Consider the following 27,270-nt stretch of genomic DNA (forward strand, 5'->3'; position numbering starts at 1 on the left):
AGGTGCCTGGGACCCTTTCAAGAATTCCCAAATGCTCTGGGAAAACTTTCAAACATGTAATCCCATTACATTGTTTGCCTAGGCCTGCATACAAACACCTCTTTCCCAACCACAACTCCGCCCAGCCTTATCCCAGAAGGTTAATGAGGCCCAAACCTTTAGGTCTTGCCAGCTGCACCGACTTGACAAATTCTCCACGATAAGTCTGTACTCTGTGCGGGTAGGAGGGCCGTACTTATCTCGGCCACTTCTTCTGTAACCATATCCACCTTTGGAAGGTTCAAATAGATAACATGACTTCAGTGGAGGAAAAGGAAAAAGTGACCCAGCACATATTCCCCTGAAGTGTACCATTTACCCCCACCCCACAACACAGCACATATATTTTAGTTCTATCCCCACCCCTTAATTCTAAACTAGATTTTTTTTTAAAAAAGCAATCAACTAAACATGAAATTTAATTTAATTTACGAAGTGGTAAGTATATATATTCATTAATATTATATTTAAAATTAACATGCATAAATTAAAACTATTAACAATTTAACAATTTAGAAATAAGTAACCAAATTACTAAATCAGTTACTGGTGTTACTCACAGTGATTAAAGTTTTTGTGAATATTTTATACGAAAAAAAGATTTTCAGGCACCTATTTCAGTTTAATCTCATCTGTGTCTAACCCTTGGGATCCTCACCACCCAGGTCTAATGGGGAAAGGTTGCGGTCGTCACATGGCTTCCTGTTTTGGTCAGCCAAGGGCCACAATGGTTCAAAGAGCCACGCATGGAAAGGTAACCCAAGGTCAGCAAATGGAACAGGCAGTCATCTTAGCCTCAAAGGATTCTTTTAATTAAAACATTGAGGTCTTTGTTAAATCTATGTTAAACAATTGCATTACAGAGAAAAAAAACAACAACACAAACACACATCATTAAACATATTTTAAAAAGTATTAAAACAAGAACTTTATGTCATTAATTAAATTAAAATTAAACAGTATCAAAGATGTTTATTTGCAATTTTACATTTAAAAAGATACATAATTTATAAAACAAATGGCTTAAATATCAATACATTTCAGTGTAACATTAATTAATCAATTACTTTAAAAAATTCACATTGAACAACAAAGGCATGTATGTCATCGATACAAATGCCCTTTTAAATGCTTACTGCGTCCAGAACCGTAACTGCCGTCTCGACGTGGGCCGCGGGCATGCTCAACAATTACTCGCTCACCACAAAGGTCTTTGCCGTTTAGTTCATAAACAGCATCATCTGCATCACGCAGATCATCAAACTCCACAAACCCATATCTAGAAGAGAGCAAACGAAGTCCCGGTTGGCACCGCTCTGACGCCCAGCTTCGCTACCGTTAAAGAGAAAGCAACGAGGCTCATGCTTAGCAAAGGTTAGGTGGGTTCTGCAAACTAAGGATCGGCTTTCTCTTCCCTGTGGCTGAAACCGCTTTGCTTTGTGCCAACAGGCCCCGCCAGAGGATGGGGAGGCTGCTCAAGGTAGACTCCTGTCTTTCTAGTAGGAGGCGGGCTAAAACACACAGACACCACTTCTTTCGTTCCCCAAGCAGTTCTGGTGACAACTGCACAGACCCCCACAGGGGACGCCTGGTATCAGGTATCAAAATACGGAACCCTACAAGGCTGAGTGTCGGCTCTTTCAAGTCACATAAAAACTCCTCTTTGGTAGCTTTCGCCAAGTGAGAGCTTAGAGAACAGCTAGACCCGCGTGCAGGCGCTGTGCCCTAGCTATTAGGTCGTGCTTGGAATAAGGTTCCGAGTAAACAATCCACAGCACCTCAAATCTCAGTGAAAGAAAAAAGTTTTCAAGTTCCTGTTCTTCTACCTAAACAAATGAGTCACAAGTGAATTAACTTGTTCCAGAAATTATCAGTGAAAAAAAAATTCAGATCTATTCACTTCCTCATGTTTTGCAAATTCATTTTCATGAGGTTTTAGGTAGGCTGGAATTCTCTAAAATCTATGTATGACTACAAACTTCTTTACATAGTACTGCTAGGAATGTTCCGACAAAGAGGTTTGGTAGTTTAACACATTTCCCGAAGAAGACACCCTCCCCCCCTGAATCCTACTAACGCCTGGTAAAGAACACAACTTACAATACTCAACAGCAAATGTGTCAGATATTTCTAAGTAAGGTTAAACAAACACCCTATAAACTATATTATCAGTACACTTTCAGTGTGGTCTAACACCACGGCTGTGAAGTCTAGCTTTGTGACCACTACCTATACTTAAAAACCAAAACCATGTTAATGATTATACTTAGTCACCAAGGAAAGTTACAAGCAATGTCTTTAACAAAGCTGTGTCCGCAGGCAAACACTGACTAGTGTTCTGCTGTGTCTAAACACACTGGAACAAAGAACAGGTTACAAGGCTTGCCACAGGTTCATCCAGCCTGACCAAAATTATTCCAGTTTCCTTAGCATGTAATGCTGTACTCAGCAACATGGTAAGTGAGAGAAACCTGGAATTGCGGAATTTTCCCTTTACTGAAGAGTTCCTTTCAAACAAGTCTCCCAAGGTGACAACATACAGCTGACAACTTTGGTGGGTTCTTTATGCTGAAATGTCTATGAGTGGCATTCAAACTTCAAGTCACAGACACATCCAGTTGTTCAATGGGAAATGTTTTGGAAATGTTTCGCAGTAACACAATTCAGAAGCCACCTGGCTCAGTTTATGGGCTATGAAATCTAAAACATGGTTTTATGCTTCCATAAGGCTGGAACTGCCGTGCAGCTTAGTTGAGGGTCATGCTACACAAGGTCATTATTTGACAAAAGCAAAGCCTCTCTCAATCACTGACTTAACTACGTTAAGTGCCTTACAGTCACTGAAAATCTGTAATCGATAATATAATTGTAGCTGCTTCTTCCCTTCCTAAAAGTGGAAAGAATAGGAAAGCTGCACTGTCATTTTTAGGGACAAAAAAATTAAACAAAAAAACAAATTAAAAAATCAAACTTTCTACTTAGCTTTATTTCTCAATGAATCATAAAACATTCCCCTGCCCCCAAAAGTCCCTTCCTTCATTTAGCCGTCAAGACTGGTCATAGGTCTGTTTTGCCCACAGCATCACTGATCTTGGCATCATATGGGCAAGAGCCTGATGCTAAGTAACGAGCGATGCGAGAAAACCTTCAGCCCCGGGCGTGATGAAGTGCCCCCCGGTGCCCCTCCAGGAGTGGCCTGCTGGCTCAGCACCATTCACTGACCCTGACTCATCAAATGTGATGTCAGAAGGACATCAACAACTCCCAAAGACTGAACAAATCACAGATACATCCAAACAGTCTTCTTCAAGATAATTAGGATTTACAGCGACTCGAGGGTCAGAGAATATGCAAGCCCCTAAGCTCTGCCAATCATCTGAAACAGCAAGCCCAACTTCTGTTAACAACAAGCGATGCTTCTGTCAGACCTCTGGGGAAATGCACCCTCCCAGACTCAAAGGCCGTCCTGTGAATGCTCACTCTACCCCACGGCTTACATGCAGAACCCATTCTGACCTGGACGGGGAAGTAACGGCAATCTGTTAAACGGAGGCACAATTATCTAAAAACAACAATCAATGCTCAGACAGGCCAATCTTTCTTTGCAGCTGAGGCTGAAGCAAGGCATACCTTGCCAATAAAATTCCTCCCTGAGTTGGAGGGACAAATTTATGTTATGAGAGAAAAACAGCCCTTACAAATTGGTCCTTCCTTAATATTTGCTTCTTAAGTGGGTCACTTCGTAGACACATTTCTGGGTTATCCAAATCACTTAAAATAGCCACCTTGAAATCAAATTTATTTTGCACAAAAAGTTTGGCTACTACTCCACAAAACTGATTTGGGAAATTCTTAATTTTCATTATTATTTTTTAGTGAACTCTATGCCTGACACGGGCTCAAACTCATGACCCCGAGATCAAGAGTTGCACACTCTACTGCCTGAGCCAGCCGGTCACCCTCATTTGGGACATTTTAAATGTCAAAGTCCAGTCCAAGGATTATATTGGGCATGTGACTGTCACTGCTCTTGGCCAAGGGCATGCTGGGTGGGTTTGGAAGATTAAATCAAATATCCTCTTGCATCACAAGCCACACCTGACAGGACTCCTGTTTTGAGAGCAAAGTAAAGACCAGATCAGTGTGGTTGCTTTACCACATTATTGTTTATTTAGGTCTGCTTTACTGAAAGAATGACTGTTTCATTCAATATGCAGTGAATGGGTTCCCCAGATAAGGCAGGACGACTAAATGGTAACAACAAAATGTTACTTAACATTTATTAAGTAATCTCTATAGACTAGACAATGTTATCTTATGTTCACAGTACCCAAGAGCCAGGTACTACTATCCCCATTTTACCGATGAGGAAACAGAGACACACAGTGTTGAAGAACTTGCATAATAAAACAGCAGAGCTGGCGTTCAAAGCCTGTGGTAGGACTCCAAAGGGCAAACTCCTAACTACGAAGACTGGAGTGGCAAGAACTGGCCTGGGTTCTAATCTTGGTTCTGCTACCACCCAGCTCTAAATCATTTTATTCTCCTGGATCTTAGTTCATCTGTGAAACGAGGGAGCTATACTACACTTCCCTAAGACCTCTCCTAACATCAAAGGTATGAGAGGTAAATGTTATAATGGCATAATTTTAGCCAATACGGTAGCATCAGAGGAATACAACAGCGGCAGATGGACAGCGATAAATTTAATTTTTATCATCTGGAGTACCTTTTAAAACTATTTGTATGGGTCCCAATTAGTTTTAGGTTTTAATATCTCAACTAAATTTTACTGCCTTCAAGATCATAAAGCTCTCCCTGATAAATGACATCAGAGGATCTTTCTAAACTGATGGGAACATCCCTTTGTGCTTTGTAGCAAATAACAGGAAACTAATCTCCCCCAAAGCACTCTGCTTTTGAACCCTTTTGTCAAAATAAGGAGGGACACAAAATACGCACATGCATGTAAACGCACAGTACGCATCGGCATGCGTGTATAGATGCACGCCACCTCCGGTGTGACCTGTAAGCTCACGGACACCACCAACAGATTTCTCTCTAGCTGTGGACACCCTTCCCCTTCTACTCGGTTAAAACCTACCATTTTTCAATAATGCAGTATGAGAATAAAGAAAATGAAGGAATTCAGGAGAATGAATCTAAGAACAAACTTAAAAATCCCTCCATGGCAGGGCTTGCTAAAAATAAAAACAAACAAAACCCTTCCAATGTGCCTCTTCTTGCTTTACTCCTGGATGTCTCGTCTCTCACCGCACGCCCCACCCCCCGCCCCGCCCCATGCCTGTATGAAAGAAAAAGTATGGCCTATTAAATGCACACTATTTTTCAATTAGGAGAAAACCTTTCTTCAACATTTCTCTGCTCCTGCCTTTTCCCTCTTTTCCTCTGGGTCGTGTTTTGTGCTGACAAATTTAGCCAAAACAAACAAACAAACAAACAAACAAAAAACGATGGGAGTGCCTGTCGTTTTCTCCCTAAAAACTGGGGACCCTGTTACCCAGTATGGACAGGTATCTGGACGCCACAAGAAAAGCCACCCCGAGTTACGTGGGCTGCTGTCCACTTCAGTCCAGGCTTCTACCACTGCCAGTGCTCTGGTCCCCAACAGCAGGTGTCCTGCCCAGGCTATCAGAGCTCTGCAACACTGGAACTGGAATCGCACGGCTTTCAAACGAAAGCACTCCAAGACTTCACTTTTCAGAAATGTTAATCACACTTTTCCACCCGAGAATGATCATCCGAGCCCGTGCTACTGCTAAATAGGCTTCCCCTGGTCCTAACAATCTACACCAACGGCCCCCGACACCACTCTGCACGCTCCCCTGGAGAGCATGTGCCCTTCTATCCCCCCTCTTTCAGAACGGGTAGGGTCCTCTCTGTCTTCCAGACGTCTTCACTGAATAGGGAGGCCGGGGAAGAGTCCTGTCTGAAAAACGAGGAGCAGGACTTCTCTGGAGGCATGCCGTCAAGCTAACGGGCAGGGCGTGACTAACGGGGTGCCCGCTATCGGCCAGCTGGCGGGGAGTGGACGAGAGGAGCGAGGGAAAGCGAGCCTCCATGCGTGTGCCTGCGATCACCCACCAGTGCTGCTTACCGAGGGGCACGCCTTGGTTGTTCTCTCTATAAGAAACATTTGCCCCTTTCCACAGTAGATCTCTGCTCACCTTTGTCCTACAACTGTGCCACATGCTTTTCTTTGTATGTGGACATGACAGTCCTCAGCCAACCATCAGCAGGATGTGAGTTTTGTTTTCCCAATGTGGTGAGCCATTCCCACATTCACTCATTTTCCTTGTAAGAACCGAACCTCTCCATGGCTGGTCGGGATTAGGGATGTTGCTGTAGCCAAGGAAAAATTTTCATCTGTTGAAGTTAACCCATGGGGTGGCTTGAACCCTCAAACTAGGGTCAATGGCACTGTTCTTTAAGGGCAAGGCCCTTAAATCTACCCTGAAAGAAATGGCATTCAGTGAACAGGAATCAAACAGCTTTCTTTCAAAGTACTCAGTGTCGGTCCTACGCTTCAGTCAACTTGGTGCTTACGAGGTGAAAAAAGTCAGGACACACTGACAGGATAGTAATTAAAACAGTAATCCTTGCTGTCTGCGTTAAGCGCTCGGGAAATGGCAGACAGACACTTCTGCGGCCCTTCTCTAGCGCTCGGCTGAGGCCAACTCAGAGAGAAGCTTGTGCGTGAGAACCGTAACTGCCCCCACTCCAAAGGTCTGCAACATTCCAGGGAAGCAGTGGTCAGGCCCTCAGAGTAGAGCTAACCACTGTCACCTTCACTGCTCTGGGTCACTGAATATGGTTGCAATCTGACTTTCCTGGTAACGGTGGGTTGTTTATGACCCGCCAACCAGGAGCTCCTACCACACCAAGTAGGTTCCGGAGATCCTTTCCTATCCTGAGACGGGAAGGAGGCTGCTCTGGGCATTCTGGCCTCCCCTTTCTTTAGCCTCAGAGGAGGGAGGGCCATCGAGGCCGCCCGGAGAAGGTGGATGACTTACCCGTGCTCACTGAGTGGCAGAGCTGGGGTGCGACTTCAGGGCTCACCAGTACCCAGTCTGGGGCTCTTTTCACGTCGGCAAACTGGCAGTTCCCGCACACCAAGAGCTCTCTGATTAGAGCTAGTGTGGATTCCTGGTCTGCAAACGCTGGCCACAGCTCAGTCTGCACTTGGTCTTTCCCCACCTTCAAAGAAGAAAACCTACCTCATGACTTCTCTCTGCTGGAGCCCCTGACCATCTAATTCACTCCCGGGACTCATAATCACCTCTAACCATTCCTCTCCGGTTGCCCATTCAGTCTGCTGCCTAGTTCTACAGGTTTCTCATCTGCTGGGCCCCTGAGGCCATCTTCTTCATGTCTCATCAGCTTACTTAATTCCACATGAATGTGGCTATTCTTAGTCAACCTGTCTCTCCGTGTAGCAGGGAAAGCCAGCTCCTACAGCATCCCTTTGCTCAGAGGCCTACCATGACTCCTAAATATCTTTGTTTAGACCGGTCTCCAAACCCGAATGCCTCGATTACACAAGGGGAAGCAAACCGATCTTCTTCCACAGACTCAGGTCTCACACCCTTGCCTGACTAATCATCTGAGCACCTTCTTTGGCTCTATTCTATTTTGTGTTTTACATGCTGTTTCCGTGGCCTTTCAAGGACTTGTTCTTTTTTCTTTGTGCTGATCCTCTCATTTGATTCCGTGCTCTTTAATGACAAAGACTAATATTTAGTGTAGTACTTGGCACAGGGTAAATAATTCATCTCTTATATTCTATTCATTCTTCATCTGTGAAGAATGTACTATGATCATTATAATTATTCCCATTTTACACCTGAGAAGACTGAGGCTTGGAGAGGCTAAGCTACTGTGCATTGTCAAGGAGCTCATCAACGGTGTGGCTGGATCGGAACCCAGATCCATCTGACTCCAGACTCAAGCTCTTAACTACAAGGTTACCCTGCCTTTGTAAAAGCAAATGCTTCTTCTCTCCCCCAGTCCTGAGTAAACCCTTTTCATTTAACAAATGCTGCTGCTTGACTTGATAATCTAACCTCAGATAAGCCAGGCTGTATTCAAGTTTTTTGATAAGTAGGGTAAAGTCTCCAGAGAAAAGAGAAATTGATCTTGGGGCAGGGTGAGGCACCTCTAAACTTGGGGTATGTGACAACCGGGTTACTTTCACTCTTGTCTTTTGGTTCCCATTAGCCAGTGTCAGCCATCTGGTCCTTCGGAAAACATGTGTGGGTTCAGAACATAACAGACTAGAAGAATAGAGGAAAAATAAGATTATTCTGTGCAATCCCCATTCTGGAGGTCCCACAACAACCCCCGGAATCTGTCTTTGGTTTTAAGGCTCGGCAAAAATTAGACCAGCATAGAGATGACAGAGGGTCAGGCCCAGAGGTGGTAGATGTGAATGGATACTGACAAGATTATGTATTTAAGAAGGATGCATTTAATTAGTTTTGTAAGAAATGGTGACTGGGACCAAAAAATATAAATATAAGCATGAATGGTATGGAAAAAAATGGACCAGAAATCAAAGAATACTGTATGGTTTACAGACTTCCAACTACATCAGGATTATAGCAGCGACCAGGAAAGTACTTCGCAGATGGCAGGCAGCTAAGATTGGACTTACTTTTGTTTAACTCCAAACTACTATTAACAGGACTACTCCAGCCCACCAGAATTTTCCTTCTTCAAATTCCTTTGTAATAATTTTCACAACTCTAAGGTTTACTGTCAGCTCACAGAGGACACTAAGACTCCACGCAGGTAAGTACCTTGCCGAGGCTACCCAACACCTGGAGTCTTTCCTACCCTAAAGTCAACATTCATAACATGTGTTACTGCCTCCCATACACCAACGGAAAGATGCGGTCCAAAGAGCAGACACAGTTTGACAAATGCCCACATGAATATCAGCATCTTATGACAAATATTAAACGGTAAGAAATAGCATTTCTGCATCTGATAGGTATTGATAGCAGTAAGTTGTGAACATTTATAATCTAAGTTACTAGTGAACAACACCTAGCAAAATTACCAAATTCTATAGTCTATCAAAGTTTAGGAAAACAGAGAAAGGTAACATCATTATGGCCAGGCCATCTCTAAAGAAATATTTATGTATTGGGGTGAAGAAAACATAATAGGAACATTCAATATCCTAAATACCAAGCATAAAACAAAATTCCTCCAGAAGAGAAGGTAGAGAGGAATCTGTATCAAGTTCAAATTTAGTCTTACTTCGTAACTACTCTATGAGCCTTTCGAAAGCCAATTCCTTTCAACTATCCAAAAACTGTTTCAAAATGAATCAAAGGTTGTTAAGCGATTTCACTTTTATGAGGCCACCACTGTATTTCTACCCTATAAAACGAGAGTACTCCTAGAAAGTAACACACTTGTGAACAGTTTGTGGGTCAAACTATTACAACCATAACCCTTGTCATAACAAAATGTATTTAACTCAACATGGCTACTTTCTTCAAAGGGGACGGGGCAATCACACCCGTGTCCTTTTCAATTTTCTGACACTCACTACTAAGAGTAAATGAAATGAAAAGATCCCACAAGAAAAGGGGTCAAATATTCCCTGGTGACACACTGACGTTCATGAAGACAATCACAGATTAAAAAAACATAAAAAAAAAACCAACAAAAAAAAAACCCCCAAAAAAACCCCTAAACCTTCAAGAGATGAACGTCGTATTAGCAATTTAGAAAAAAACTCCTGGGACTTAAAAGATTACTGTATGTTACTCATTCCTAAATGAAACAGAGATTTACAACCAGCAGACAGTGCTACTTGATTCCACACAAAAGCTACAAAAAAACCCAGTTCATACTTACCTCTAAATGGCACTATGAGTGGGTAACAGGTGTTAAAGCCTCTTAGAGGTTATACCTCCGGGGCCATCTTGGCTGTCCCCATATCCCTCATAACCACTCCACAGTCCCTGGGTTGCAGCCAGTTTCTTTTCCTTTTTGGTTAAAGATGCCACTTCCTATGCTATTTTTCAGGGATGCCCTTTCCTTGAAATCAGGCATTTAATTCATTTAGTATTTTAACAAAATTCTCAAGTTCTTTTAACATTAATGGATCATCAACAACTTCTTTTCATACACATGAAATAACTTTTCTCAAAGTCAGTGCTTCTGCTCTGTGGTGCCTGACTCTTGTGCCCGAGCTTCCTGGTCACCTCTCCCATTCCTGAAGGCCGGATTCACACCTCCCTCCTTTGGTCTCCCGGCTTCGTCTGGGTTTGTGAGGTCTGTTTACGAATGCCCGCCCCCCCCCCCCCCATTCTGGCATCCAGGCCTACAGACGTGGCTGGGGGACTTGATGGAGGGATAACAAGTGTCGTTTGGGTGCTTCTTCAGGTATCATTTGTGGTTCCCGAGACCTCCAAACTTTGATCTCAACACGCAGGAAGGGTCATGTAGGGCATTTCCTCAAAATATGGGCATACAAATCCAGAGCACAGCCCGATCCTTCGCCTTCAGGTGCCTCCAAGATCAGACAGCCCTAATTGATACTGTGACAGAGATCATTTAACTGCGTCTCCTTGCACAAATCCTACCCCAGTCAGCCATGACAAAGCTGACATCACCTTACAGCTCTTCAAAGAGCAGCCTATCACTAGCAGTTTCTGTCCAGGGCCAATGTCAAAAAACAGTACTACCTGTCTCATTTTTGGCAGTAACTTTTTAGCTTGTTGAAGACTCTGATGAAAGACTGAAGACTGAACAGGCTGTGGAACCTAAACCACCTTCTCAACCTTGAACGCAAGCAAGTGCCAGAACAATAGGATTGAACCATCTGGAAGGAAACAGCACGAGAAGCTTTGGCTGACACTGCTCATGCTGTATCTGGCATGGGAATAAGAAAGAGCTTCAGTTTCCACAGTTGTCAATAACTCATTCTGTAACCTTGGGCCAGTCACTTAGTTGCCCCATGCCTCCGTTTCCCCATCAGTACAAACTAGAGACAACACTTGTTTGTAAGGGGCTTTGATATATGCAGTTGAAAAATAAATCACACAAGCGCATGCTGCTGCTGTTTTTTAAAGTTTTGAAATTTTACTGTTAGCTTACAAATTTATAAATACCACCTCCAATAGTATCCTCTCAGATACCAGGAGCACGTTTCTTAGAGAAGCTCAAAGTACAATTTTGTTTAAGTTACTTGGAAACATCTAGAAATATTGGGAACCCAAAACACATTTTATCTAGTCTACATCCTATGCTTATTATTTTAAATTTTATTATTATTTTTAAACATTTATTTTTTATTAAAAAACATTTTTAACATTTATTTTTGAGAGACAGAGAGTGAACAGGGGAGGGGAAGAGAGAGAGGGAGACAAAGAATCCGAAGCAGGCTCCAGGCTCTGAGCTGTCAGCACAGAGACTGATGCAGGACTCGAACCTACAAACTGCGAGATCATGACCTGAGCCAAAGCCAGACGCTCAATCGACTGAGCCACACAGGTGCCCCAAACGTTTATTTATTTTTGAGAGAGAGAGAGAGAGAGATGGAGACAGAGCGTGAGTGGGGGGAAGGGCAGAGAGAGAGAGGGAGACACAGAATCTGAAACAGGCTCCAGGCTCTGAGCTGTCGGCACAAAGCCCGTCGCGGGGCTTGAACTCGGGTGAACTGTGAGATCGTGACCTGAGCCAAAGTCGGACGCTTAACTGACTGAGCCACCCAGGCGTCCCTCCTATGCTTATTTTTAAAAAAGGGACAAATACTTCACATGGCCCTTTTATTCCTATGATACCTCAATGAGGAAGGGAGGACCAAGGCATTAAAGTGAGGAACAGGGGCTTAAAATGACTTGACCAAATAATAAAAGTAATGTTTATTCTTATCACAAACTGACTGGGAAACCAGGACCATAGGGTGGAAGTCTCAAGCCAGAGAAATGAGGCTAGCAGCATTTGGTCAATATTACAGTATGGTATTATCCTTTGGCACTGATTTTTCAAAATGATAGAAATTAAAAAATTACCCAAGTCTTAGGAGAAATAAAAGATAGCATACTTAAGTTCTGGACGTAGGCAGACTTCCATAAGAGACCTCAGTATAAAAACAACGTGGTCACATTTGCAATGGTTATAACTACTAATAAAGAACGCTGCTTAATCCATAGTCCCATTTCTCATGATTTCTGGCTTAAGGAAAAAAGTTCTCGGTTAAGACACGAGACCACTCGTACCTGTTAAATTCGCAAGGATTTTACACAACACGTGTGCCCAATGCTGGTGAGGCTGCCGTGACAGGCGCCATACACTGCTGGTTCAAGGGTAACTGGTACACAGCTCTTCTGAAAGTTATTTGGCATCATATGCATTGAGAGCCCTGAAAACATTCTTTCCTTTTGTGACACATGAATTTTATCTCATAGAATCTGTCCCAAGGAACGATAAAAATACAAGGTTTTATGCACATGATACCCATCACAGCGTTATTTTTAACAACCAGAATTTAGAGATGACCTAAGAGGAATGGTTGGGTAAATCATGATTCAGCCATACAATGAATTTTCTGCAGCCATTAAAATGATGTAAGATTTTTATGTAACAGAAAAAATAACATGAGATAAATTAGGCAGAAAAAGTGGAACATAAAAGTGCACATATGACCTTATGTTAAAAGGATTTTGTATTTAATTTCTAACCACTCAAAAAAAATTTTTAAAAAGTTCTCGAATCTGTTATGCTTGGTAGGCTAAATGGATGAGGCTTAAAGGCTGCAAGATAACTTCCTCATATACAATTTTAAACATTCTAATTAAAAAATCCTAATACTAAAAAATTTATAATGAAGGGTAGCTGAGAAATCAGAAAAACAGGAACTCCTCAACACAGCAGGTGAAAATACAAACACTCTTTGTCTAGAGAGTAATGGAACCCAATAGGTAGCAAAAATCTTAAAGATGTGTAAACACTCAGACTCCCAAACTCCACTCAGGAATCTACCCCAAGATTTATATAAAGGATATTCAGCACAGTGCTATAACGCATAAAATTAACAAAAAACTGAAGACAACGTAAATGTCTTGCAACATGGTTTTAATTATGTACGTTAAATAACATTTATGTGGGAACACTATGAACCCCTTAAGAATGCAGTTGTAGGAGAACACTTAATGACAAAGGTAAAGGATCAGGCTATTAAGTAGAAACAGAAAGGTTACAAAATAGGATGTATAGTATGACCCCGACTTTGTAACAAAGATGGGGAAGCAAAAGAAATGCATGTGTGGGTCACAAAAGGCAAAGTCTCAAAATGGACACAGTGTCATCTTTGGATGATTATTTTTGTCCTCTGTATTAAAAAAAAAATTACAATAAATACATAAACATTTCATAATCAGAAATAAATACATGCTATTTTGAAATGTTTTAAGAGTTAAGAATGGGTCTTTAATTTTAACTAAGTATAAACAAAGTTTTCAAGCGCTCCTTTAAACAAAACTGTTTTAATCTCTTCTTAGTCATAAAAGTAATTTAGAACCAAATGCCTTACTTTTCTTTCTTTCTTTTTTTCTTGGGGGGGGGGGGGGGAGACAGAGAGACAGAGAGAGAGAGAGAGAGAGACAGACAGACAGACAGACAGACAGACAGACAATGAATCCAAAGCAGGCTCTGTGATGTCAGCACAGGGCCCAATGCAGGGCTTGATCCCACGAACCGTGAAATCATGCATGACCTGAACTGGAATCAAGAGCCAGACGCTTAACCAACTGAGCCACCCAGGCATCCCAAATGCCTTAATTTTCTTAACAGAAAGGTTCAAAGCCTTGGACCATAAGAGTTCAAATGTGCCATTATTATTATTATTTACACTTTAACCATGTGCTTTTAGGGTATGTCACCCATAGAACTATTTAAAATGGATGCAAAAATCCTGAATAAAAGATTAATTGATTAAACTACTATCATAAAAAAATTATACATCATAATCAGTCGGGTTTATCTCAAGAATTCCAGGATGGTTCAGCATCAAAAAATTCTGGAAATTTAATATACCATTATTAACAGGTTAAAAGGAAAACATAAAACAATGATCTTAGATGCAGAATCTGACAAAATCCAACACTCATTTATAAGTAATAAGAAACTTTTGGTACAAATGAAACAAGATAATTATCTTAACCTGATAGAGGTTGTCTCAAATGTGCCACTATTTATTAAAAAAATTTTTTTAATGTTATTTATTTTTAGAGAGAGAGAGAACAAGCAGGGGAAGGTCAGAAGGAGAGGGAGAGAGAGAATCCCAAGCAGGCTCCACACTGTCAGATCCGTGAACCATGAGATCATGACCTGAGTGGAAATCAAGAGTCAGCCACTTAACCGACTGCGCCACCCAGGTGCCCCTCAAATGTGCCATCATTTTTGAGGGCAGAACTGCCTGAGGACAAAAAGGTGGTGGGTCCTTAAAGGGAGAGTGCCTGCTTTTTCTTTGTCACTCCCGGCACCCACAAGTTGTACTGTTATCACAAAAATGATAAAGCATTTGATGGCACCTGCTATTTGATGGCAGGTGAAGATAATCTCCCACAGTTCAATTAACCAGAAACCATACCTGGAACATTAACCTAATATATTTCTGCTATTGCCCTTTTAAAAGAAAAGACAAGAAACCAAACAAAACGAGCTCCCATCAAGGGCTGGGAGAAAATCCCTGCGTACATTCTGGGGTTGGCAGGGATTCATTTCCATATCTAAAATCTAACAATGCTCTACAGTGATCAGGGACAAACACAAGGATTTGACTCACTGAAAGAGTCTTAACATATTACAAAAATTAAGCAAGGTACCTTCTACTTAAAGGAATTTTCAAGGAGGAAGAAAACAAAAACTTCCTGGTAATATTTAATATACTGTGAAATTTCTATTAAACGGACCAAGACACCCCCTAAAAATTCCGGCTATTCACAATTTCACCGTAATATGAAGCATAGGTGTGAAATTTATTATAGCCAAGTTTTTCTGGAGGGTTTTAATTCATTCCTTTAGCCACCTAAAAATAAAACAAACAAAATGAAAACCCTCAATGATTTGGAGGTTTACCTGTCCAGTTATTAGGCAAGTAAAATAATCTTAGGGTGTGACAAGTTAAATTTATTAACTAAGATATGGAAAAATTAAGATCTAAAAATCTATGACTGAAACCACAAGATATTGTAGCAAGAGAAACGACTGTATTAAAAAATCTTCTACACTTTACATGAAGCGATTAATAAAAAAGAAAGCCCACAGAATTCACAAATAATCAGAGGCAGCAAAAAGTTGCCAGAGGTGGAAGGCTACAGACAGGTAGTGCTAACATTGTTGCTTTCTTGACCCTTGGTCCCACAGTGGCTCTTGCTGGAGTTGGTGTGGCAGGTACGAATGTAGGAGACCCCTAGGGGATCTGGAGTGGTCTATATGGTCCTGGAGATCTACATCACGTTTGTGGTTGGCAAACTGAACCACTTTTCTAGGAGTTCTCTAAAATAAAGGCAATCTAGATTACAGTTGCCTGGAATAATAAAAAGGTGGGCCATGAACTATTGTATATATACCTTTTTTTAAAATGTTCTTTTCAATTTTTGAGAGAGAGAATGAGAGAGAGAGAGAGAGAGAGAGCGAGCGAGCATGAGCAGGGGAGGGGCAGAGAGGGAGACACGGAATCGGAAACAGGCTCCGGGCTCTGAGCTGTCAGCACAGAGCCAGCCCAACTCGGGGCTCAAACTCACTAATGGTGAGATCATGACCTGAGCTGAAGTCGGACGCTCAACCGACTGAACCACCCAGGCACCCCTTGCATACATACTTCTTAAAATTCCATGAGGATCCATAAAATCCTCTCCTGGTCACTGAGTTTCCTTTGGAGAGCTCATCTGGTTCCTCATATGCCAGTACTTTATGCCTGTTTAATTCTGAACTTACCTGTCTATTGATATATCTCACTTCTACAAATTTGAACTCCTCAGCAATTTATCAAAAGCCTATCCTGCCAAAATCTGCTTTAGCATTTCAATTACTAATAATTACAATCCATGTATGTTAAAAACTGCTACTCAGGGAGACCTGCTACCTTAGCGTCCAGAACCATAGGCTTACGCATGTTGCTAAATTATGCCATCTTTCTTTTTGTTCCTTTTAGACTCCTGTGTGCTTTTGCAATCTAGTCCAGTCAGTTCTTGCTTGAAATACATCCACACCATTGGTCCTTTGCTCAGCAGTCGCTTTCCTCTGAAGGGAGTCCCCGAATGCTTCCAGGTGAGCCCGTTTGTCATACCTGCCTTTGAATCCCTGAAATGATTTCCCGTTCCTCAACCTTCACTTTCCATCACAGGTTTCACACAGATCATGGTTTAGCAGAACCGTAAAAAGGGAACAGTTCCCCAAAAGAGATCCAGGTATTTAGAGTTCTGCAAGGATCTGTCCTTTCTTGTATCTTACCATTTCACAGATTGCTCAATTACTCCCTCCAGAGCCGTTCAATTCCTATCCAGGATTTTGGATGCTCAGCGTAAAATTTTGTGGTTGATGTTTTTGGTTTATGTCGTTAAAATTTCTACATCCTTCATGAGACTCAATCCGAGCTTGGTTACTCATTATTTCTCAAGTGTTCCTAATAGGACAACCTCCTCACCACTGGTTATGACATACATTATTCCCACTTTATTTGAAGCCCCACTCAATTCAAAGACTATTTCAAACAAATCTCTTCAAACACACCATCGCAAGTTTTACTTGAGTTTAAAGTGAGAGCAAGCATTTCTTAACTCAAAGTGTACATGCCATAACCATCAACAATTTACTTGGGAGCAGAGGTATTTTTCTGCTTTCTCTCCAATCCATTTAGCACAGCAGCAGGTATCTTGTTGGTGGGTTATCAACGGATTTGTTCCATTAACCACTTTACCATTAACATCAACATAATTTCCTGCTATCACTTGAGTGACTTTAGAAAATAGATCTCACCAAATGCGCTTCACATTATCAAACACTTAACCTGTCTCCAAACGCTCACAGTCAAATCCATTTGATTACAGTTACTGTTTACAGCTACAAGCCAAACGCATTACAATTATCTCTAATGCTCCTTTTCTGTGTGGATGGGAAAATTTAGAGTCATGGAAGTAACCTGCCCACAGATAGTTAAGTGGTGAAGCTAGGATTTGACCCAAGTCTGCCTGGCTTCAAAAACCATGCTTTCCCCACAAAATTTGGTTACTCTGTCAACTTAGTTGGTTTTTGAAGAAAACTGGGCATTTTAACTTGATCTTTCACATATGTATCACAGTAACAACAAAAACTCACTTTACTTAGTAAATTTCTTAAGAAACAAATTTCTCTAGGTCCCAAATGAGTAATTTCCTAAGCCTTTTACAGTCGTATACTCCAGGGGCTGAGCCGGCCAGGCGACCCCATAATAAACACTTTCATCCAGGACATTCTCTTTAGTAAGATGATGATTCTTCCAAAGCATCATTCTGAAAATACTTTTAAAACCTAATCAACAATATGAGTATATGGAAGCTACCAATTTGTCTCAAATGCGCAACTCATACTTAGGTATTTTTCATAACTTAAGTGTGAGCTGCTAGTATTACAATGGGGAGTAACCTGTAGCCATACCAGACCTGTTGCAAAGGTCTTTTATTTTTTAACAAGCCAAAAGTTCCTTCAAAACTCAAGGTTTAGCCCTAAAATGCTCCCCCTACTCCTTTTAATTTTTATATCCATGGCTTTCAAGTCCTACCTAACGTTCCCTCGTTCTCATAGTTTTCCTCTTTCAACATCTTCTCCAAGCAGGACTCATCTGTTTTCCCTGAAACGTGTAGCCCCTGCTGGCCCTGCTTTGCAGAAGTAGAACGGGAAAAGAACAGACCATACCCGGGGAGGCAGTCAGTTAGCAATTTCGAGCTGTGAATCTGTCTCATTAACTAGTTGACGCAGATACTAGCCAGGGTGGCCACGATTCTCTATCAAATTCTACAACGACAAAGTATTTTTTTTTTTTTTTTTGGCAAGTTGTGGAACGGAAACCACACCATGGAAACTCTGTACGGAGTTTTAAAGATAACGAATTACGACTTTAATTTACTCTTGTAGAGAGATCGCCAAGGCTTTCAGTAAGGCAAGACGATACTTTCGAAACTGTCACTAGACTACTCACTCAAACCCGAGTCTCCCGCCCAAAAAAGTGTGACACATGCAAGTCAAAAAAGGGGCCTCCCTCCAGAGCTCCTGTCCCCGGGAAAGATGCGTGGTGACCGTCTGATCCACTACACTGGGCAAGAGGTGAAAAGGGAGCAGGAAATCCTGTTTGTTTATTTCCAGCAGCTCTGAGAGCGGGAAAGGTCGGTCTCTAAACCGAGACGAACCAGGCCCCGCTGGCGGGGCCCGGGAAGGAAAAACCCAGGCCTCCTCGGGGCCTTGGAGCCGTACCCTCCCTCCTGGAGTCCCAGTCCCACTCGGGTTTTCCTTCTCCCCGTCCCACTCAGATCCTCACCATCATTCCCATTATCCCTCCACCACCCCCACCCGCGCAGGCGCAGTGGGAACCAGGGCCTACCCGCGCCCCCGAGGCGCCGCGACTATGGCGGAGCCGGAGCAGGCCGGTAGTAGCTCCGCGCCGGGCAGGCGTCGCTCTCCCGTCCCCGCCGCCTCCCCGCCACCGCCGGGGCCCCGTGCCCACCCGGCCGATCCCTCTTCTGCCCTCCTCACCCGTTCTTCAGATCCACCTCCAGGATCTTCCCGTAGCCCTTAAAGAAGCGCTCCACATCGCGCTCCCGGGCCTGGTAGCTCAGGCGGCCGATGTACACCCGCGGCATTCCGGCAACAGTGGCGGCAGCTTGGCCCGGCCCCAGCCCCCCTTAGGCGGCGGCCGGCGAAGCGAGAGCGCGGCGACGGCGACGGCGGCGGCGGCGGCAACGGGCGAGCGGCGGGACGGACGCAGCCGAACCCTAGCGACGTACGCGAGCACGCAGCACGCGAGCGCGCGCCTCCCGCCTTCCCCGCCCTCCCCGCCCTCCCCGCAGGCGGAGGGTAACGGGAGGGAGCACGCGTTCGCTTCCCGCCCGGCCAGGAGTGGGGGCGGGGCTTGCCCATGGGCGCTCCAGCGTGAGGCAGGGCCAGATGATCGACAGGCGGCGCAGGCGGGGCGGACGGTGCCCGCCTCCCGGCACGTCCTCTCGCGAGCTCGCTGTGGCTGAGCGTGCGCCGCCTTCCGCAGCCGGGTGGCTTCGCTTCTCCCCCGGAAGTGCCTGAGGCTCCTCCCGCCCTGCAAGCGTTCCTGCTTTTGTCCTTTGAACCGGGAGTGGTTTCGACTTCTGAGCAGGAGCTTTGGAGTTAAGTCCGGCTTCTAACCGTCTTTGTATCCGTGACCTTGGGCCGGTTACGCGCCACTTCTCTGAGTCTCGTTGGTCTTCTCCCTGCAAAGGGAATAGCAATTCCAACCTTCCAGAGTTGACTAGAGAGTTATACATGAGAATACGTCAAGCACTTCGTACTGTTCCCAGCACATCGCAAGTGCCCAATAAATAATACCACTATTATTTTTTAAAAATAGGACAATTTAAAGAGCAGTGTGGAAAGCGGAGAAGGCTGGAGTTTTGGAGCTAAATTAGGCTTGACACTGACTAAGTTACTTGGCCAGTTTAACTTATTTTCTATTGTAAAATTAATTTATCCCATTTCAATTGGACGACCTGGGTAACTAAATCCGGCAGTATACAGGGAAGAGTGTACTGCTTGGGACAGTATCTGGAACGTGGTAGGAACTAATAAATTTCGGTTCCCTTCTCACGAACCCAATTTCCCTAGAACCACAAAGAAGTTTTGTTTGCTGTTTTTATTTATTTGTAAAACTGTATTTTGAAAGGATAATTCATTAACTGGTTCAAGTAATACGGCGAAAAGTCTTATCATCTCCGTCCTCTGGCCGCCTAGTTTCCCACCCCCGAAGCAAACAATGTAATCAGTTTCCTAAACGTTCTTTGGGAGGTACTTCACACAAATAAAGCAATAGTAGTGTACTATATGTACAGTTTTGCACTTAACTATATTTTGAAAATCATTCCATCAGTACAAAAGGAGCTTCCTCGGGACCGTTTTTATGGCTTATAAAATGCCATTATACACAGTAATTGACTGAATAGGTGCAGCAATGAAGGATTTTGAGATAGGTTCAAACCATTTGTTATTTACACCTGCCGTAATGAGTAACTTTGTATATACACATAGGTAGGATGTATTCCTAGAAGTATGACAGTTGGGTCAAAGGGTGTGGGCAAGTGTAGTTTTGATAGATAATTGCTCAATTCTCTTCCATAAGTACCTGTTTCTCCATCTCATCATCAACACCATGTTATCAAATTTTATGATCTTTGTCAATCTGATAGCTGAAAAACACTATGTCGGGGTAGTGTAATTTGCAGTTATCTTGAGTGGAGTGAGCCTCATTTCATATCTTTAAGAGACACTTAGACTTTCCTTTCTGTGTCTGCTTACATTTCTCCCCCTTTTTATTTATGGATTCATAAGAGCTCACTATATATTAGGGAAATCAGCTCTTTGTTAGATGAATTGGAAATATTTTTTCCGAGTTTGACTTTTGACTTTGCCCAGAGTGTCTTCTGCTATGCAGAAACAGAAGATATTTATGGAGGCAATTTATCCATCCTTTATTTTTCTTTGATTCTGGATTTTGTGTGGTGGTTTTTCTCACTCAGGTTTAAAACAAAAACAAAAACCTCTCATGGTTTATTATGCTATTTTCAGGACTTATAGTGCAATCTTTGATCCATTTGGAATCTAGTTGTGTAAGGATCATAATATTCTTAAGAACTGGTACTAACCTTGGTGGTCTTATAGTCTGATCAGCCTGTTAATACAGATGGGAAAGACAGCCCTGGCAGAGGGCAAATGCCAGGCTCTAAACCCTCTTCCTCCTCCAGAGTTCCCTAACTCAGGCAGTGACACCCTCCATCCAGCAAAGTGCTAAATAAAGTTCAACCTGCAACCACCACACCTAGTCTATCGTGTTGATTCTTCCTTCTAAATGTTGCCAGATGCATCTACTTAACTCCCACTGGCTAGTTCAGGCCCTGTCATACTGTTCACACATCAGGGTTTTTAACTGGGCTGTTACTTCTGTCTGCAATATGGTTGACTCCTTATTCAGGTCTCAGACCTTCCCAGCCCACCTTATCTCAAGTATCCCATCACCAGGATACCACTGTATTTTATTTGATTTTTTCACAGCACCTACCAGACTCTGCAATTACCTTGTTTATTCACTTGTTCATGGTCTTTCTCCACTAGGATGTAAGCTCCCTGGTATCCAGGGCCAAGTTCTTTGTCTCTCTCCTACTGTATCCCTAGCACCCATGACAGTGCTTTTCACATATGGGCATTCAAAATAGTTACTAAATGAACAAATGAATGATCTCTTACCTGAACTACTTTAACAGCCTCCTGATTCCCCTTTTTTCCTGCCTCTCCGTGAGATACAGACTCAGGGAAATTTGAACTCTCTTCTGATTGACATGTTAATGATCACTGGAGCCAAAAAAATCAGGACTGGTAGAGGGACCAGACAGGATCAGGGGACCTGGCTCCTAGTGTCAGATCTGCTGCCTGCTGTGTGACCTCGAGCAATTCACTTCACCTCGCTTGGCGTCTTCCTTCCTCTTCTGTAAAGTTATGCTACTAAAATCTCAATGATAGAGGGAAGTTGCAAAAATCAAATGGAGATGTGGGTGAAAGGGTTTATACACTGCAAAGGGTTACGGGCACAGGGAAAGCTTTCTTTTCTTTCAGGGAGTGCGAACATCCCCTTACCTCTGCCATGTTCCTGGATTTTCCTGCCTGCAAATGCAGGCGGATATTGTGCCAGGCCTAAGTCTCTCTTCTCTACCATTTCCAGCTGCTCTGGATGGGCCCAGTGTCTTACCCAGGGCATGGTGCCTACCAAGAAGCATGAGGCTGGCAGATGCAGCCAGGAGCTTTCAGGGGCAAGGACATGCGTGCCTGCGACACTCAGATGAATGCAAGAACCTTTTTCTTCTGGGCCTCACGTCTTTCCCTGAGGAAAGCAGGCTTATCTATCTCATCTCCCAAGACACAAAGCAGTCAATATTATGTCAGTGGCTGTAGGTGGTGGCAGGGTGGATGCTCCCAGAAGACAACAAGCAGGGAGCACCACAGTCATGAAGCCTCAGGGCGTCAGGTGTGCCCAAGCTTTTTGGTTTAGGAGGTAATGCCTGTTCGTCTTCTTTCAGTCTCCTGGAGCCAAAGGTTCCTCCCCCAGCCATTTAGAAAGGATTTTGTTTATTTAGTGGGCCAACAGAGCTGTCCCAACTCCACAGCATGAAAATGAAAAGCAGCCTCCTATACTTGTAGAATATGAAGAGATGATCCAGTTGAAGTCAGACCCTCTTTTGCCACGGTCTTGTCACAGTCTCCTTTCTCTGCTGGCCTCCTAGATGTTGGTACTCCTCATGCCGGCCTTTGAAATTTCTGCGGATTTTACTTGTCTGAAATTCAGAAGCCTGGGAATTTCTGACTTTATCTCTTCGTTTAGCGCCTCCCTTCTCCCAACTGTCCCCCAAACTGCTGCCAGAGGAATTGTTTTCCCAAAGCACAGTTCTCATCTTCTGGCTCAGAAATCTTTTGTTCCCTATTGCCCACAGGCTAAAGTTCAAATTCCTTAGTGGGGAATCACAGACAGCCGCAATTCAGTTTTTCAGCTTCAGCTTGATTGATTCCAATATAAATTGAATCATAGAATATGTATCACTTATGGTTAGCTTCAGAGACAGCCCAAATTCTACAAAATTAAATAACACAGAGGCTTGTTTCTCATGTAAAACAAATCCTGAGGTGGGCAGCTGGGGCTTCTGGGTGCCAGGAACCCAGGCTTCTTGGATCTTGTCACTGACCCATTCTTAACATGATCAAAGATGGCTGTACAAATTCCAGGAATCAGGCCTGTGTGCCAGCCAGGAGGAAGATGGAAGGGGAAGAAACAGGTACAGGCTGGATGCCGGCTATATGTTAAAGAGGTTCTTAAGAAATCAACACCTACCACTTCTGCTTGCATCACAAGGGATGGATCTTGTCTGCTGCAAGGAAGGCAGGAAAACTATTTATTCCAGGCTACCATGTGCCTATGTAAAAATCATGTGTTCTTAGGAAGAGAATGGATATTTGGGGGGAAATGACAAGATTCTAACATAAATGCCCTGCCTCCATAATATATTTTGCTTAATCTGGTCCCTTAGTCTAGAAGGCATGTCTCCCTTCTCTGAGAAGCTGGGTGGCTCAGTCGGTTAAGTGTCTGACTTCGGCTCAGGTCATGATCTTGCAGTTCGTGAGTTCGAGCCCCGCGTCACGCTCTGTGCTGACAGCTTAGAGCCTGGGGCCTGCTTCAGATTCTGTGTGTGTCTCTCTCTCTCTGCCCTTCCCCTGCTTGTGCTCTTTCTCTCAAAAAGAAACATTAAAAAAAATAAAAATAAAGAAAATAAAGCACAACCAAATGTCACCTCCGGACCCCTAGAGGTACTGTTCTTAGGATGTTTTGCACGGCCCTCCACAGGGTCTCTAACCATAGTGTTAGGAACCTTCCTCCATCGTGTCTATCTCCTCTGAGTCTGTACCAGGGGCTGCCCCCTCTCCATGGCTGCAGGCTCATCATTCCCCTAACCCAACACTGTGGACTCCTCCTGAAGAACCTAATTCTAACCGTTCATTCCTGTAGCCTTTGGGCAGCCTCCTCCACCCTCTCAGGCGTTTTTTTCAAGGACAGAAGACAGGGGACGGGAGGGACTTGGGCAAGCTGGGGCTGATCCTGAGCCTACGTGCACAAGGTAGCAACTCTTATCAAGAGGACACGTGCAGACCTTCCCCAGCTCTGGGCTGAAGCCAAGTCCTTTTCTCCAGAGGACACACAAGATGCTCCCAAAGGCAAGAGCATTAGGTCAGGGGCCTACGTACGTGTCTGTGATAAGCCTGGGTGCCCTCTGGTCTTCTGAGCCAGTTTTCCCATATCACCCTGCTGCTGAAAACCCCTCTGTGCCTCGCCAGTTCTGAAGGGTAAGTCCTGAATTCTCGAACCTTCCTGCTCTGACCTGTACCCACAGCTCCCACCTCAGCCCTCACACTCTCCAACCTCAGGCAGCAGAAGCAGGCTTGTGCATGTGCTGCTGGTTCTGCTGGATGCACGTTTTCTTGCTTGGCCTTCACCATATGCTGTGGACGACACTTCTTCCACGAAGCCTTCCTTCAACCCTCAGGCAGAGTTGCCGTGTCTCCAGGGCCCTCTGGACACCTCTGTCAGAGGCCTCATTAGTATGCTGGGAAGGTTGGTCCCCTGCACTAGGCTAAGCAGCCAGAGGGCCAGCCCCCGCCTCCGCCCCCTCACAGGCATCCCTGGCCTCAGGCACACACTGGGTATCTAGCAAATACTCCTTGAAAGAGGCTCTTGAGCTAAGAGAAAGTAGGCCCGGTGACCAGGGAACATTCCCGAGTCTCTAGTTTTTTTCCGTCAGGGTGAGTGGATCATAAGGGAAACACAAAAAGTCACATGATGTCAAACTCTTCTCTTTCTCTGAATAAAGCTACTCATTTTCAGAACCCACTTTCATGTCAGGAAAGCTCCCCTGACTCCAGGCCTAGGACAAGACCTCAGTTATGCCATCATAGCACTTCGCATGCATCTTCTTTAGCACTTGAATCACCAGGGCAGTGATTGTGGGACTGTTAGCTTAATTCAGGGTTTCTCAACAGTGGCACTATGGACATCTTGGGCTGGATCATTCTGTTGAGGAAGGCTGTTCTGTGCACCAGATGCTATCTGAGCAGCATCACTGATCTCTACCCACTAGATGCCGATCGCACCCTGTCAATTATGACTGAAAACGTCTCCAGACACTGTCAAACGTCCTTGGGGGTAAAATGACTTCAGGTTGAGAAGCACTGGTGTAACAACTATTTCCCCAGTTAGGACAGACATTCCAGGAAGGTGGTCCAGCCACCTGAGACCCCGACTCCTTGGCTCCTTAGCCTGGCATTCACCCTCTCAGGTAGCTGATCCTCCTCCCGTCCCACACGGAGCCCCGCACCACCCAGAATGAGTCAAACCTTCCTTTCTATTCCTCTGGGACAGCCTGGGGGTGGAGACTGCATCCTACTGGCTTTTGTACCTGCCAGTCCCCACCCTCACTTTGCTTTCAGGGTGGTCAGGAAATCATCGCTGGAGGACAAGTTGGAGGATGGGCAAGGGGGCTTCTTAATGCTGGAATGGCAGGTGCACAACTGAGGGTTCTTCTCGACAGGGATGACTTCTGTTGGTTTTGTGTGTGTCTGTTCTTAGGAAGTTCAGACTTTATTAGATACCCAGGGGCTGGCCCTGGCTGGCTTCACAACCCCCCTGGTCAGAGGGCAGCCTGGGGAAAGCTGAGGGCCCTGACCGAGGGGCCCGAAACCAGTCCTACCGATCCGTCTTCCCTCCCACCTCACTCTGGCTCCTATGCGATTAGCACATGGTCAGAATCTGCTTTGAAGACACGAAGGGCTGCACTGAGGCTTCCAAGGCACGCTGGTAGTCCTGCAGTGGGACCTCGGAGCAGGCAGGGGCCGTGAGCTGGCCTCGGCTGATGAGACTGCACAGTGTGAGGATCAGCTCCTTGAACTGGGCTGTGGGAGGTTGGAGGAAGTCAGACGTGGGAACAGTGGCAAGACAGACCGTGGGCCACCCCCAGTGGCAGGAGCTGGCGCTGAACTCCAGGAAAGCCCGAGAGCCCAGGCTTGGCCATGGATAGGGAGGCTGTGGAGGCAAACCGGTCCCCGGCGGGGTAGGACAGAGGAGACGGGGAGCGGCCCCAGGAGCTGATGGGCAGGCAGAGTGGTGGCTACGAGGGCGCAGACCCACAGAACCTGACTGGGACGTGACTGGGAGTCCTGAATGGCAGGAGGGGCAGGATTACTTTGAGTCAGCTAGAAGAGGCAGCTAGAAGAGGCACAGGGAGGGGTGGGTGTGCCTGGCGGGCCAGCTGGAGTGGAACAGACGGGCTTTGCTCAGGGAAAGGAGCTTTCCCTGAGAGCCCAGGGCTCCCTTAGAACCCTACGAGGTGAGAGGTCCCGAACATCCCCCCTTAGGGCCTGCCCCCGATATGGTCCAGGAAGATGGGGAAGTGGCAATATGGTCTTGGCTTAGGCTGACAAATGTTTTTTCATAGACATCAAATCATGCAACATTCAACTCTAATCACGCCCCCTGTTGAAAGCGCTTCGGTGGGTCTTCACTTGCCTTTCAGGTAGAGTCTGAGCTCCTTAAGGTTTGCAAGGCCTGTCATAATCTGGTCGCAACCTATCTGGCCAGGCTCCCACCCTCCGCAATGGGCTTTTGCATGGGCTACTTTTCCGGCCTGAAGTACGCCACTGACGCCATCACTCTCCTCCCCTTCATCGGGGCGACTCCATGTGATTCTTCAGTCTCAGCTCGAGGGGTCACCTTCTGGGCAGCCAGCCCTCCAGAAGAGGAAGAGTAGTGTACTGGCTCAGGTTCTGGACTCGAAGAGAGTAGTTCACACCGTGGCTGCACCACTCCCTAGGTGGGGCGACTGGACAAGCTACCTAACCACTTTGAACCTCAGTTTCCTCCTCTACCACACAGGGCTAACGACGTCTAGGCAACTATGATATCCAAACTGAGATGGAAATAACTTGTGCAGACCCCAGGGTTAGGCCGGGCAGAACCTATCACTAGTAATGGTGGGAGCAGGATTTGAACCCAGGTGGGCCGGCTCCAGAATTTACTCCCTTTACGTGGCTGTCTTCCATGGCAGTTTTCCCCACTGGCAGCTGCTCAGGACGGGGACAGTGTCTGCCTTGCTCAGTGCCGCCACCCCCCAGGACTAGCCCACTTTCCCCCAATACCTATTTGCTGGCTGCGGCTGTGGCTAGAGAATATTTTCCTTTAAACTGCCGTGGTGCTGGGGAGCCAACCACCTCTCCAGAGCTCAGAACGGCTGGTCACTTCTGCAGTAGGCACTGCCCTCTCGCGTGACCGTTCGCAACGGGGCCATCATCCACTCACCTGGACTGTGGTCCTTCTTCCACTGGGATAACCAAAAGCCTCGAAGTTTGAGATCCTTAAAAATGAGCTGGCTCTGTGAACACAAC

The 27,270-nt window shown here is 44.8% G+C and overlaps 2 protein-coding genes across 4 annotated transcripts in view; both read right to left on the reverse strand.

The window, feature by feature from the left end:
- SRSF4 (serine and arginine rich splicing factor 4) overlaps positions 1 to 19,189 on the reverse strand; it is a 28,616-nt gene extending 9,427 nt beyond the window's left edge. Inside the window, exons 1-3 of the mRNA XM_043574300.1 lie at positions 18,811 to 19,189; positions 1,176 to 1,318; positions 157 to 269 (exon numbers count right to left, since the gene is read on the reverse strand). Coding sequence (XP_043430235.1) covers positions 157 to 269; positions 1,176 to 1,318; positions 18,811 to 18,917 — 363 coding nt within the window. The 5' untranslated portion in view covers positions 18,918 to 19,189. The remainder of the gene's footprint in view (positions 1 to 156; positions 270 to 1,175; positions 1,319 to 18,810) is intronic.
- Positions 19,190 to 20,127: 938 nt separating this feature from the next.
- MECR (mitochondrial trans-2-enoyl-CoA reductase) overlaps positions 20,128 to 27,270 on the reverse strand; it is a 37,007-nt gene continuing 29,864 nt past the window's right edge. For 2 of the 3 annotated variants that reach the window (XM_043574301.1, XM_043574303.1), the window contains exons 9-10: positions 27,185 to 27,257; positions 20,128 to 25,782 (exon numbers count right to left, since the gene is read on the reverse strand). In XM_043574301.1, the coding sequence (XP_043430236.1) occupies positions 25,622 to 25,782; positions 27,185 to 27,257 (234 nt within the window). In that variant the 3' untranslated portion in view covers positions 20,128 to 25,621. Of the gene's footprint in view, positions 25,783 to 26,298; positions 26,653 to 27,184; positions 27,258 to 27,270 lie in introns of those variants that run through there. The other variant, XM_043574302.1, reaches the window with a different exon arrangement.

This window comes from Prionailurus bengalensis, chromosome C1, assembly GCF_016509475.1.
Source record: "Prionailurus bengalensis isolate Pbe53 chromosome C1, Fcat_Pben_1.1_paternal_pri, whole genome shotgun sequence".
Taxonomy (NCBI): Eukaryota; Metazoa; Chordata; class Mammalia; order Carnivora; family Felidae; genus Prionailurus; species Prionailurus bengalensis.